The sequence below is a fragment of the Mesoplodon mirus genome, assembly GCF_964341445.2.
Source record: "Mesoplodon mirus genome assembly, chromosome: 12".
Lineage (NCBI taxonomy): Eukaryota > Metazoa > Chordata > Mammalia > Artiodactyla > Ziphiidae > Mesoplodon > Mesoplodon mirus.
In genome coordinates, this window is record NC_138988.1 from 101271088 (window position 1) to 101284558 (window position 13471).

The 13471-nt window shown below is 37.3% G+C and overlaps 1 protein-coding gene across 1 annotated transcript in view; it reads left to right on the top strand.

Moving 5' to 3' along the window:
• CAGE1 (cancer antigen 1) overlaps window positions 1-13471 on the top strand; it is a gene marked incomplete at its 3' end in the record, with an annotated part of 47065 nt that overhangs the window by 7399 nt on the left and 26195 nt on the right. The window contains exons 2-3 of the mRNA XM_082638476.1: window positions 608-1131; window positions 11582-12640. Coding sequence (XP_082494602.1) covers window positions 608-1131; window positions 11582-12640 — 1583 coding nt within the window. The remainder of the gene's footprint in view (window positions 1-607; window positions 1132-11581; window positions 12641-13471) is intronic.

Genomic DNA, 13471 nt, shown 5'->3' on the forward strand with positions numbered 1-13471 from the left:
TAACACTTTACTTCTTTCCATTTTGTCTTTATTTGCTTCTGATTTTTTAAAATGTATTAAATCTGGGTAATTTGTCATATTGAGAAACAGTATAGCATAGCATTTAGAAATAGTATTCTGGAATCCCAGATGCACTGCTTACCAGCTCTGTGACCTTAGGCAAGTGACTTAACATCTCTTATGTTTCAGTTTTCTTATCTGTAAAACAGGGGTAATAACAGTACCTAGCTCATGAGATTGTTGTGAGATTAAATGAGTTTATGTGTGTTTGCTATTGTGCTATGTGCTGTGTGTTTGTATTGTTTTGAAACATTTTAAAATTACAGTACAACGAAAGAATTTTGAAGATGTCTTGGAATTTGTTGCAATGGTATTTGACAAGAATGATAGATAACAAGCTTTTTTGTAGCAGTCCCTTGATGACTTTTTCCTCCACGTAAAAAAGTTTTGTTGTGTCTGCTAGTACAAATACACTCAATGAAAAAGGTTGAAATATATGTAATTCATAAAAGCCTCCTACAGTTGATTTCATAAATGTAAATATAACTGTTAAGTCATAAATTTCAGGTCAGCTAATTCTTATTTCCATCTTTCTCTTTCTAATGAGATGTCAACATTGGAAATTACTCACAGAATGTACTAACTCAGCCAGTTGACACCAGCATTTCTTCCTTCAGACAATTTGAACCCCTTTGCAAATTTCATCAGACAGAAGCATTTAATAATGAAATGGAAACATTTCAAAATCTGACAGAAGGCTTATCTTATACAGAGGAGCCAGAATTGCAATGCCATGTATTTAATTATGCAGAAGACACCAATATACAGGAAGATTCATTTAAGGAAGAAAATCCAAAGGGAACTAGCACTTCCACAAATAAAGATCAACTTGTTCTTAAGTGTGTCAGACAGCCTCCTAGAAGGCCACCTCTAATCCACTGTAGTGGAGAGATGCTGAAATTCATGGAAATGTCACCGGCTAATAGTACTGCCATGGAATCTGCCCTCAACCGTAGTCAACCTCAAGGCTTCTTGTGTGAGGAAAATTTACCCAGTGATGTTGAACAAGCACTTTATAAGGAGAATAGCTTTAACCTGCTTCATCTGAGAGCTAATTATAAAACAGAGGAGGTAAGATTTTTAATGGTTAGTACAGCCTGTAGGGTATTAAAGAATGTGTTTTTAAAAAACAAACAAAAAACACTGTATGTAATCTCAGACTTTTGTAAGTAGTGCTAAATCATCTGATCAGCATGAGGGACATTGCTTCTCCGGGGAAAATGCCTTCTGAGATCTTACTCAATTTAGAAACAATTTTTTTCTCATAAAATCAAGTCCATACTTGGGGATTAGTTCTACCAAATGATAATTTCTTTGAGGGTCAGGGCTCTGTCTTACTTATTCTTTTATGCACCCTAGCATCTGCATGATGCCTTGAATATACTAAGCTTTTATATTTGGTGAATCATATTGATTGGAACTCAGAGTTTACAGTAGGAAAAGGTTAGAAGAAGAAGAAGTACAGAGGTATTAATTATTTGACAAGAAAAGTTTATGGTTTTTCTATCATGTGGGATTACTGCTGACAAGCAAAAAATGTTTATCTTTCTACCAAAGTGAAAACATTAATTTGTCTTTGAATTGTTGATTCTGGGTATGTAGTATCCTAAGAGCACTGAAGATGCCAACAGTATAAAGTCTATGTCCTCTCTGAATAAAAAAAATTTAAGAATTTGTGTGGGCAAATAGATAACAATCCAAGAATAGCATAAACAATGCCTTATCATTGTGAGTTTGGTGAGAAAGCTATGGCTGTTATGTATCATTTACAAGTATAAGCGGGTTTTTTGTTCATTTATTTGGAAGGAGCATTTACAAGAGAACTTTATTTACCTGTTTTGAGTTCTGGAAAATAACATTTTAAAAAGCTGTTTAATTAGGGTTTCTCAAGATTGTTCCTTCCTATTTCCCATTGCATTTAGCCATTCAGTCAGTCAATAAAAACTTTCAGGCATCTAGCATGTCCTAGGCCCTGTGATAAGTGTTGGTTATAAAATGGCTGAAAAAGAAAACCAAAACCAAAAAGATGTGGGTTTTGTCCTCATGAAAAGAACACCCTAGTAGAGGAGATAGACAAATAATCACATAAGTAAATGTAAACTTTCAACTGTGGTAAGTTCTGTGAATAAAAGTTACATATAAATTGTATATAATGTTACATAGAATTACATATAAACTTGCAACTATGACAGGTGCTGTGACTAAAAGTAAGATGGGAGTCTTCCTGTCCTGGTCGGGGAGTTTGGTAAGGCTTCCCTGAAGTGTAGTAGTAATTGAGCTCAGCTCTGAAGGATGAGTGGGAGTAGTTAGATAACAGTGGGTGGGAGAGCATTCCATGCAGAAGTAACAACAAGTGCAAAAACCCTGTGGCTGCAGGGAGCATGGTACCTTCATTCATGGATCTGAAGGAAGCTTAATGTTGCTAGGTTGGAGGGAGAAGAGGGATGTTGTTGATGAGGATGGAAAGGTAGCATGGATTAGATATCAAGGTCAATATCAGGACTTTGTAGGCCTCAGTAAGGATAGTTGTCTTTATCTCAGAACAATGAAAAAAACACTAAATATAAGGATCCAGTATCCCTAAATTCTAGAAAGTTATTTAGCCCACCCCTTAAGAGACCTTTTACTGGGTTGTTATGTCATGTTCATTTTACTGTTTTCTTACTACAACTTACTGTCCTTTTTTTAACCGCCCCCCCCAAACTGTATTGTAGGCAGAAAGTCAATCATGAGGTATGTTCGTCTGACTTTCTAATGTTCACAGGAGTCATAGCATAGTAAGGTAATGGTTTAATGAGGAATAAAAAAGTCTTTATTCAAAAGAGGCCTCACAAGAGAGTGTCGTCCACATCATGGTGGATTGAGCCCTTCAATCTACAACTAGTAAAACATCCACAACTCAACAAACGTGCATCTGCTGAACATACCAGGGTGGTGGAGAATTCCATGCAGCTGTACATCTAAAGGAGGGTGGACTGGAATGCATAGAGGAGGCAGAACTGGCGGAACAGTGGAGGTGGTGCCTGCAATCCTGGTCCCCCAGCCATGGCGGCTGAGCCCACGGCCTACTGCTACCCAGTAGCAGCAGGAGAAGGTGGTACACGTGACTCAAGCCTCCTGGCCACAGTAGCACTAGCCAACCATAGGTGACTAGGCAGCAGTGGCAGTGGGGTCCACTACCTCATCTCTCCAGCTGCAGAGGAACCCATAACTCTGCCCCCCCCAAATCCAGCCCACAGTGGCAGCATCCACGAACTTGACACCACCAGGCACAACAGGGTGCGCATGATCCCCACTCTCTTCCCCTTCCCCCATGTTGGCAGAGCCTGCGACTCAGGGGATCTTGGACGTGGCAGAAGTGCCCACCACCATCCCAGTGCCCCAGCAGCACCAGCAGCAACAAGGCACCAACCACCCTAGAGGCACAAGCAGCAATAGCAAGGGCACCTTTCAGAGGCCATGGAGGGTGGAAAGTGCCAGCTCTCAAATGTAACCAGAGGTAGCACAGGTAAGAGAAACCAAAAACTTGTGCTATGTATGCCACCTGCTGGAAAACAGAAGAAAGACCTCTAATTTCTAACCTATTGAATCATTAGAATCAAGAGAGGGAAAAAAAATCTTTATCTAAAGAAGAAAGGTGTTTGCTACTTCAAATGCACTGGCAGAGGAACAACTCATCAAGCACCAAGGAAGAGAAGAGCCACAGTAACACTGTATCACAAAAAGAAAATGATAATTCTCCAGAAACCAAACTTAAAGTCATGGAATATTGAGATCTAATTGATAGAGAATTCAAAATAACTGTCATAAAGAAACCCAAGGAGCTATGAGAAAATCAGGCAGTTCAGTGAGCTAAGGAATCAAATTAATTAACAGAAGGAATATTTTACCAAAATATTGAAACTCTAAAAAAGAACCAAACAAATTCTGGAGCTGAAGGACTCAATAAACAAGATGAAGAATGCATTAGAAAGCCTTGGAAATAGAGCAGACCCTATGGAAGAGAGGATTAGCGAGCTTGAGGATAGAAATCTAGAAATGATACAGGTAGAAAAAGAGAGTTAGTCTTTAAAAAATAAGGAAATTCTGTGAGAGCTATACAACTCTTAGGAGGGACAACAGTAGGGTAATGGGTTACCCCAGAAGAAGAAGGGAGCAGAGAGTTTATCTAAAGAAATAATAGCTGAGGGACTTCCCTGATGCCTCAGTGGTTAAGACTCCGACCTTCCACTGCAGGGGGCATGGGTTTGATCCCTGCTCAGGGAACTAAGATCCCACATGCCGTGCAGGGCAGTCAAAAAATAAATTTAAAAAAAATGTATACCCGTGGGCCTTTTCCTTTTGGGAAAAGGCACAGGGGGAGAAATGTTTTACTTCTTATCCTGGATGGTGGCTACACGGGTACTTACTTTATTACTATTCTTTAAAGTAAACTCCAGTGTTTTGTGCCTGCTTCTGTATATAAGGTATATGTCACAATAAAAGAAAAATATTTAAGTGGAAAAAAAATAAGATTATGTCTTCAAGTGAATAGGAAGTTCATAGAACACTTCAGGTTAATTTTCTTTACCTGGCTTAATTTTCTTGGAGATAAAATTAAGATTTTTCAGTTTTCAAAATATTAATCATAGCCAAATTGTGATGACAACAGAGATTTATAATTGGAGCGTGACTCTTTGAATTTTTGCTCATTTTAATCCTGAAATTAACTGCTAGAAAGAGCCCTGTTGGAATAAAGGTTTTTTCAGAAAAAAATAAAAATAAAGATTACTGAAACCAACAGCATATCAGGGATGTAAAAAGATTAAGGTTTAAAAAATAATAATAATAGCTGAGAATTTTCCAAGCCTGAGGAAGGAACTGTACATACAAATCCATGAAGCCAAGAGAACATCTAATCACCTCATCACAAAAAGGTCTTCTCTAAGACATTATATTAAAACTGTCAAAAGTCAATGACAAAGAGGTACTAAATACAATGTGATACCCTGGATTGGGTCTTGGAACAGAAGAAGGACATTAGTGAGAAAACTGGTAAAATCTAGAGTTTAGTTAATGGCAATGCATTTGTGTTGTTTTGTTTTAATTTTAACAAATGTGCCATGGTATATAAGATGTTAACATTAAGGAAAACTAATAAAATTTTATTAAAAATATAAAAAAAGTCAATGGCAAAGAATTTTAAAGGCAACTAGGGAAAAAAGGATTGTTACCTACAAAGGAACCCCCATTAGGCTATCAGCAGATTTTTTAGCTGAAACTCTATAGGCCAGGAGGGAGTGGAATAACATTCTCAAAATACTGAAAGATTAAAAACTGTCAGCCAAAAATACTTTATCCAGCAAAATTATTCACATATGAAGGAGAAATAAAGGCTTTCTCAGACGAAAGCTGAAGGAGTTCATCAACACTAGACGTGCTTTACAATAGATGTTGAAAGGAGCTCTTATGCCAAAAACAAAAAGGCAAAATACACAAAACTTCAAGTAAGGTGATAAATAGAATCAGAAAATTGCAACTCTATGTCAGAATAGATTGTTAACACTGTAATACAGCAGAAATATCAAGGGAGAAAAACAGAAAAAATAACGATATCTACTTCAATTTGGTAACAGACTCACAGCATAAATAGGGAAAATTTGAGACAACAAAAACAAGAGGGGAAGAGGAAAAGGACAGAACCTGTATAGGCAAATGAAGATAAGATGCTATCAGCAGAAAAAAGACTGTCTTATCTATGAGATGTTTTATACAAACCTCATGGTAACCACAAAACATAAATCTAGAGCAAATACGTGAAACATAAAAAAGAGAAACATCATAGAAAACCACCCCCCCAAAAAAATAGCAGACAGAAACACAAAAAAGAAACAGTGGAGATAGAGAGCAATCAGAAAACAAAAGATTAAATGGCAGTACCAAGTCCTCATCTGTCAATAATCATCCTAAAAATAAATGGATTTAATTCACCAATCAAAAGACACAGAGTGGTTGGATGGATTAAAAGACAAGACCCTCCCCCCACCAAAAATATATATGAAAAACAAGACCCAACTATATACTCTCTCCAGGAGACTCACCTCAGCTTTAAAGATAAACATAGGCTCAAAATGAAGGGATGGAAGATGATACCCCAAACAAATGGGGGCTAAAAGAAAGTGTATCTATATTCATATCTGACAAAATAGACTCCAAGCCAAAAAAGGTAATAAGAGACAAAGATGGACATATAAAAATAATAAAGGGGACAATTCATGAAGAAGTAACATTTATTAATAGGTATGCACCTAACATAGCACCAAAATATATAAAGCAATTATTAATGGACCTAAGGGAGAAATTGACAGCAGCACAATAATAGTAGGGGAATTTAACACCCACTTACACCAATGGATAGATCATACAGACAGTCAACAAAGAAACATCAGCCTTAAATGAAACATTAGACCAGATGTATTTGTTAAATTTGTACAGAACATGCTATCCAAATGCAACAAAGTACACATTCTCAAGTGCACATGCAATTTTCTCAAGGATACACCATATGTTGGGACAAAAAAAGTCTCAATAAATGGAAGAAGATTGAAATCATATCGAGCACGATGGTATAAAACTAGGAATCAACTAGGAGAAGAAAGCTGGAAAAATCACAGATAATGTTCATGACTGAACAACATGCTATTGAACAACTATTGGGTCAATGAAGAAATTAATGGAGAAATAAAAAGTTACCTGAAGACAAATGAAGATAAAAATACTACATATAGGGATGCAGCTCTTAAAAGAAGTTTATAGCAATGCAGGCATACCTCAAGACAAAAGGAAAATCTCAGGGAATTCCCTGGCGGTCCAGTGTTTAGGACTCCGTGCTTTCACTGCAGAGGGCATGGGTTCGATCTCGGGTTCGATCTCTGGTTCGGGAACTAAGATCCCACAAGCTGCATGGTGCAGCCAAAAAAAGAAAGAAATAAAAACCCCTCAAACAATCCAAACTTACACGTATAGGAACAAGAAAAAGAAGAACAAACAAAGCCCAAAGTCAGTAGAAGGAAAAAAATAATAAAGATCAGAGTGGAAATAAATGAAATAGACTGAAAAGACAATGGAAAAGGTCAATGAAACTACAAGCTGGTTCTTTGAAAAGATAAACAAAATCGACAAACCTTTAGCTAGACTCACTAAGAAAAAAAGAGAGCACTCGGCTAAATAAAATCAGAAACAAAAGAGACTATTAATAGCAGATATCACAGAAATACAAATGATTATAAGAGAATACTAAGAACAGCTATATATCAACAACCTAGGAGACATGGAAAAATTCTTAGAATCATACAACCTTCGAAGATGAATCAAGAAGAAATGGACTTCCCTGGTGGTGCAGTGGTTGGGAGTCCACTTGTCAATGCAGGGGACATGGGTTTGATCCCTGGTCTGGGAGGGTCCCACATGCTGTGGAGCATCTAAGCCTATGAGCCACAAGTGCTGAGCCTGCACTCTGGAGCCCACGAGCCACAGCTGCTGAGCCCGCATGCCACAACTACTGAAGCCTGCACACCTAGAGCCCAAGCTTCGCAACAGGAGAAGCCACTGCAGTGAAGGGCCCGCACACCGCAGCAAAGAGTGGCCCCTGCTCGCCGCCCCTAGAGAAAGCCTGTGTGCAGCAACAAAGACCCAATGCAGCCAAAAAATAAACTAATAAAAATAAATAAATTTTTAAAAAGGAACTAGAAAATCTGAATAGACAAATCACTAGTAAAGAGATTGAAACAGTAATCAAAAACCTCAAAAAAAAAAAGTTCAGAACCAGGTGGCTTCATTGATATATTCTATTAAACATTCAAAGAAGATTTAATACCTATTCTCAAACTCTTTGAAAAACTTGAAGAGGAGAGAACATTTCCTAACTCAATCTATGAGGCCAACATTACTCTGATAACAAAGTCAGACAAAGACAACACACAGAAAAAGAAATTGCAAGCCAATATTTTTGATGAACATAGATACAAAAATCCTCAACAAAATATTAGCAAACCAAATACAACAATACAGGAAAAGAACCATACACCATGATCAAGTGGGATTTATTCCAGGGATGCAAGGATGGTCCAACATCTGCAAATCAATCAACGTGATACATCACATTAGCAAAATGGAGGATAAAAACTGTATGATCATCTCAATAGATGCAGAAAAGCATTTAACAAGATTCAACCCCCATTTATGACAAAAACTCTCAATAAAATTACTATAGAAGGAACATACCTCAACATAATAAAAGCTATATAAACCCACAGCTAACATCATACTCAAATTTGAAAACCTGAAAGCTATCCCCCTAAAATCAGGAACAAGACGAGAATGCCCACTCTTGCCACTCTTATTCAACATAGTATTGGAAATCCTAGCCAGAGCAATTAGGCAAGAAAAAGAAACGAAAAGCATTCAAATTGGAAAGGAAGAAGTAAAATTCTCACTATTTGCAGGTTACATGATTTTATAGATAGAAAATTCTAAAGGCTTCACAAAAAAAACTGTCAGAAATAATAAAGAATACAGTTGCAGGGTACAAAACCAACATACAAAAATCTGTGGTGTTCCTATATATGCTAACAATGAGCTAGCAGAAAGGGAAATTAAGAAAATCTCATTTACAATTGCAACAAAAAGATTAACTACCTAGGAATAAATTTAACCAAGGAGGTGAAAGATCTGTACACTGAAAACTATGACATTGTTGAAAGAGACTGAAGAAGACACAAATAGAAAGATACTCCATGCTAATAGATTAGAAAAATTAACATTTACCTAGAACAATCTACATACTCAATGCATATTATTCAGTCTCTATCAAATATTCAGTCCCTGTTAAATCCCAAGGATATTTTTACAGAAGTAGATCAAACAATTCTAAAATTTATATGGAATCACAAAAGACACCAAAGAACCAAAGCAATCCTAAGAAAAAACAAAGGTAGAGGTATCACACTCCCAGATTTCAAACTTTATTCCAAAGCTATAGTAATCAAAACAGCATGATATTGGCAGAAAAACAGTTACATAGATCAATGGAACAGAGTCCAGAGCCCAGAAATAAACCCACACATATATGGACAATTAATTTATAACACAGGAGCAAAGAATGTACAATAGAGAAACAATAGTCTCTTCAATAAACGGTGGAAAAATTGAACAGCCACATGCAAAAAAAAAAAAAAAGAAAAGAAACGACTATGTCACACCATACACAAAACTCAAAATGGATTAAAGACTTGAATGTTAGACCTGAAACCATTAAACTTGTAGAACAAATCATAGGCAGTATACTCCTTGACATTGGCCTTAGCAATATCTTTCTGGATACGTGTCCTCAGGCAAGGGAGACAAAAGCAAAAACAAACAAATGGGACCTCATCAAACTAAAAAGCTTTTGCACGGTGAAGGAAACTATCCACAAAATACAAAGACAGGGCTTCCCTGGTGGCGCAGTGGTTGAGAGTCCGCTTGCCGATGCAGGGGACACGGGTTCGTGCCCCGGTCCGAGAAGATCCCACATGCTGCAGAGCGGCTGGGCCTGTGAGCCATGGCCACTGAGCCTGTGCGTCCGGAGCCTGTGCTCCGTAACGGGAGAGGCCACAACAGTGAGAAGCCTGCGTACCGCACAAAGAAAAAAAAAAAAAAAGACAAAGACAACCTGATGAATGGGAGAAGATATTTGCAAATCATATATCCAATAAGGGGTTAATATGCAAAATATATACAGAGCTCATACAACTCAACAACAAAAAAATCCAATTAAAAAATGGGCAGAGAAGCTGAATAGACATTGTTCCAAAGAAGATGTACAGGTGGCCAACAGGCACATGAAAAGATGCTCAACATTGCTAATTGTTAAGAGAAATGCAAATCAAAACCACAAGGTTATCACCTCACACCGGTCAGAATGGCCATCATCAAAAAGTCTACAAATAATAAATGCTGGCGAGATATGGCCCAGCAATCCCACTATTGGGCATATACCCAGAGAAAACCATAATTCAAAAAGACACATGCACCCCAATGGTTATTGCAGCACTATTTACAATAGCCAGGTCGTGGAAGCAACCTAAATGCCCATCGACAGACGAATGGATAAAGAAGATGTGGGACATATATACAATGGAATATTACTCAGCCATAGAAAGGAATGAAACTGGGTCATTTGTAGAGACGTGGATGGATCTAGAGACTGTCATACAGAGTGAACTAAGTCAGAAAGAAAAAAACAAATATCGTATATTAACACACATGTGGAACCTAGAAAAATGGTACAGATGAACTGGTTTGCAGGGCAGAAATAGAGACACAGATGTAGAGAGCAAACATATGGACACCAAGGGGGAAAGCAGTGGGAGTGGGGGTGGTGGGATGAACTGGGCATTTGGGATTGACATGTATACACTGATGTGCATAAAATGGATGACTAATAAGAACATGCTGTATAAAAAAATAAAGTTCAAAAATGCAAAAAAAAATGCTGGAGAGGATGTGGAGAAAAGGTAACCCTCTTATACTGTTGGTGGGAATGTAAATTGGTGCAGCCACTATGGAAAACAGTATGAAGACTCCTCAAAAATAAAGAATAAAACTACCATATGGTCCAGCTGTTCCACTTCTGGGTATTTACCCAAAGAATACGAAAACACTAATTCGAAAAGATATATGCACCCCTATGTTCATCACAGCATTATTTACAATAACCAAGATATGGAAGCAACCTAAATGCCTGTGAATGGATGAATGGATAAAGAGAATGTTTTATATGTTTACAATAGAATACTACTGTCATATAAACAAGATGAAATCTTGCCATGTGCAGCAACATGGATGGGTGGATCTTGAGGGTGTTATGCTAAGTGAAGTAAGTCAGATGGGGAAAGACAAATATATGATTTCACTCATACATGGAAAAAACTCAAATGAACAGAATAAGTGAAGTGGGTAAAGGGGATGGATGAACTGTATGGTGATGAATGGAAACTAAATATTTGGTGGTGAGTACGCTGTAGGGTATACAGAAGTAGAAATATAATGTTTTACACATGAAACTTACATAATGTTATAAACCAGTGTTACCTCAATAGAAAATAAACTTTTAAAAAAGGCTTTGCAGACTAAGGTGATGGACAAATCTGTTTTAATTCATTTGAAGTCAAAGAAAGTTATGTGTATTCAGAAAAGTTTGTGTCATAGAAAATGGTGAGAGTATCAAAGTTTAATTTTTCCTCTGTAAAAGTAAGTGTAATACATATCTCTATCATATACCTAGTGTTTGTGCTCTGCTGTGCTATTAGGTGCTGTACATACATTCAGCAATTAATACTTAAGTATTTTTGTTAATTAGACATCAGTATTGGAAGTAGATGTTGTCATTGTTATTTCAGAACAGAGAATACCAAACTAGGGATCTTGGATTCAAGGCCAGACCTCAAAGCTCATGATCTTTCTACTCTTTCATATTTATTTTATTTACTATAATTTACAGATTGCAGGTTCTTCAAAAGGAATACAGAATTCTACAGATATTCCTGAGATGTCAGTCAGACACCAAAAGGAAGTCGCAGTGGAGGGGAGGGAGAGTCCAGAGATTATCTCAACTTGGTCTCCGACAGGCATTTCTTGGAGTGGTGGAGCATCTTGGGAGGACTGCATGACACCCGACAGAGAGCAGAGCTTGGAAAGCGCACAACCTCTGGAAGAGGACATGGCTTTAAACGAAGTCCTACGAAAATTAAAACATACTAACAAAGAACAGCAAACTCTGATCCAAGACCTACAGCGTCGTAACATGTATTTAGAGAAGAAGATTGAAGAACTGCAGGTGAAGACAACTAAACAGCACGTGTTTGTGGACATGATCAATAAGCTAAAGGAGAATGTTGAAGAATTAATTGAAGACAAATACAGAGTAATGCTAGAGAAGAATGATACACAGAAGACATTGCAGGATTTGCATGAGATTTTAGTTAACACCCAAAAACATCTTCAGGAATCCAGGAATGAAAAGGAAACCTTACAGCTAGAGTTTAAGAAGATCAAGGGCAATTATGTTAGTCTACAGGAAAGGTACATGACTGAAATGCAACAAAAAAATAAAGCTGCAAATCAGTGCATGGAGATGGACAGAGCCTTAAGGAAGAAAGAAGAAGAGGTAGAGAGGCTGCAGCAACTCAAAGGAGAACTGGAAAAGGCCACCACTTCTGCTCTGGACTTGTTGAAAAAGGAAAAAGAGACCCGAGAACAAGAGTTCCTGTCTTTACAGGAGGAATTTCAGAAACGTGAAAAGGAAAACCTGGGTGAAAGACAGAAACTGAAATCTAGACTTGAGAAATTGGTCACTCAAGTTCAAAATTTGCAGCTCATATCCGACAACGAAAAGGCTAAGAATACAGAACTCCAGCAGCAGATCAACAAAGTAAAAAATGAAAACTCAAAACTTCAGCAGCAGGTTGCAAGGAGTGAGGAGCAAAATTATGTCCCTCAATGTGAGACAGCTCACCTCAAGGAGAACTTAGAGGAAGGAACAGAGCCAGATATGGCAAAGGTATTATCACAAATTCAGAATCTCTAATGCAGAATTTCAGGAGTTTCTAGTAGTCTTCTGATGCATATTTGGGCATGGTCCATACACAAATTTGTTGGCAGAGAGTCATTAACAAAAAAGAGAGAAAGGAAAATGCACTACAGGTTTGGAGAAGTTTCTTTGGTTCTTGGGTACTCACATTAAAGAACAGCCGTTCCTAGCCTCTTGTGATTATTTTGGTAGTGGTGAAAATTAATGTGGGAATTTTGTGGGTTCCTATGACCAATCATCCGGAGCATCCTTTGAGAAAGGATTTTCTAAGTGGGGATCACAATCTTTTCATACCACATCTACCCATTCAACAAACTAAATAATACAATTGTGTATTTGGTTTACAAGGTAAAACAAACCTATATTGTATCACATAGTAATTTTGTAAAGTTATAAACATTTTTATTGAGATGTAGTTGACATATAACATTAGTTTCAGGTATACAACATAAAGATTTGATATTTGTATATATTGCAAAATGATCATCATAATATATCTACTTAACATTCATTAAAAACAACATGAGAGCCTCATATCAATGTGTTCGGAAAGGCTGTAATTTTGTATTTGCAGTTCAAATGGCTTCTTTGGCAGACAACCTGTGATCATGTCCTGGTAGTGATAATCTTCACAAGCCAGAGCATATCTGTTCTATTTCAGTTTTGTAGGCCTGCCTTAAAGTATTTATAGTATACAATCTTATTAACTCTGACTACTTAGAAAGAAGGCTAATCTAAACTACAAAAATGTATAAGTTTATATTTGTCATAATAACTTAGGCTGAGTTGATCTGTTGCTTG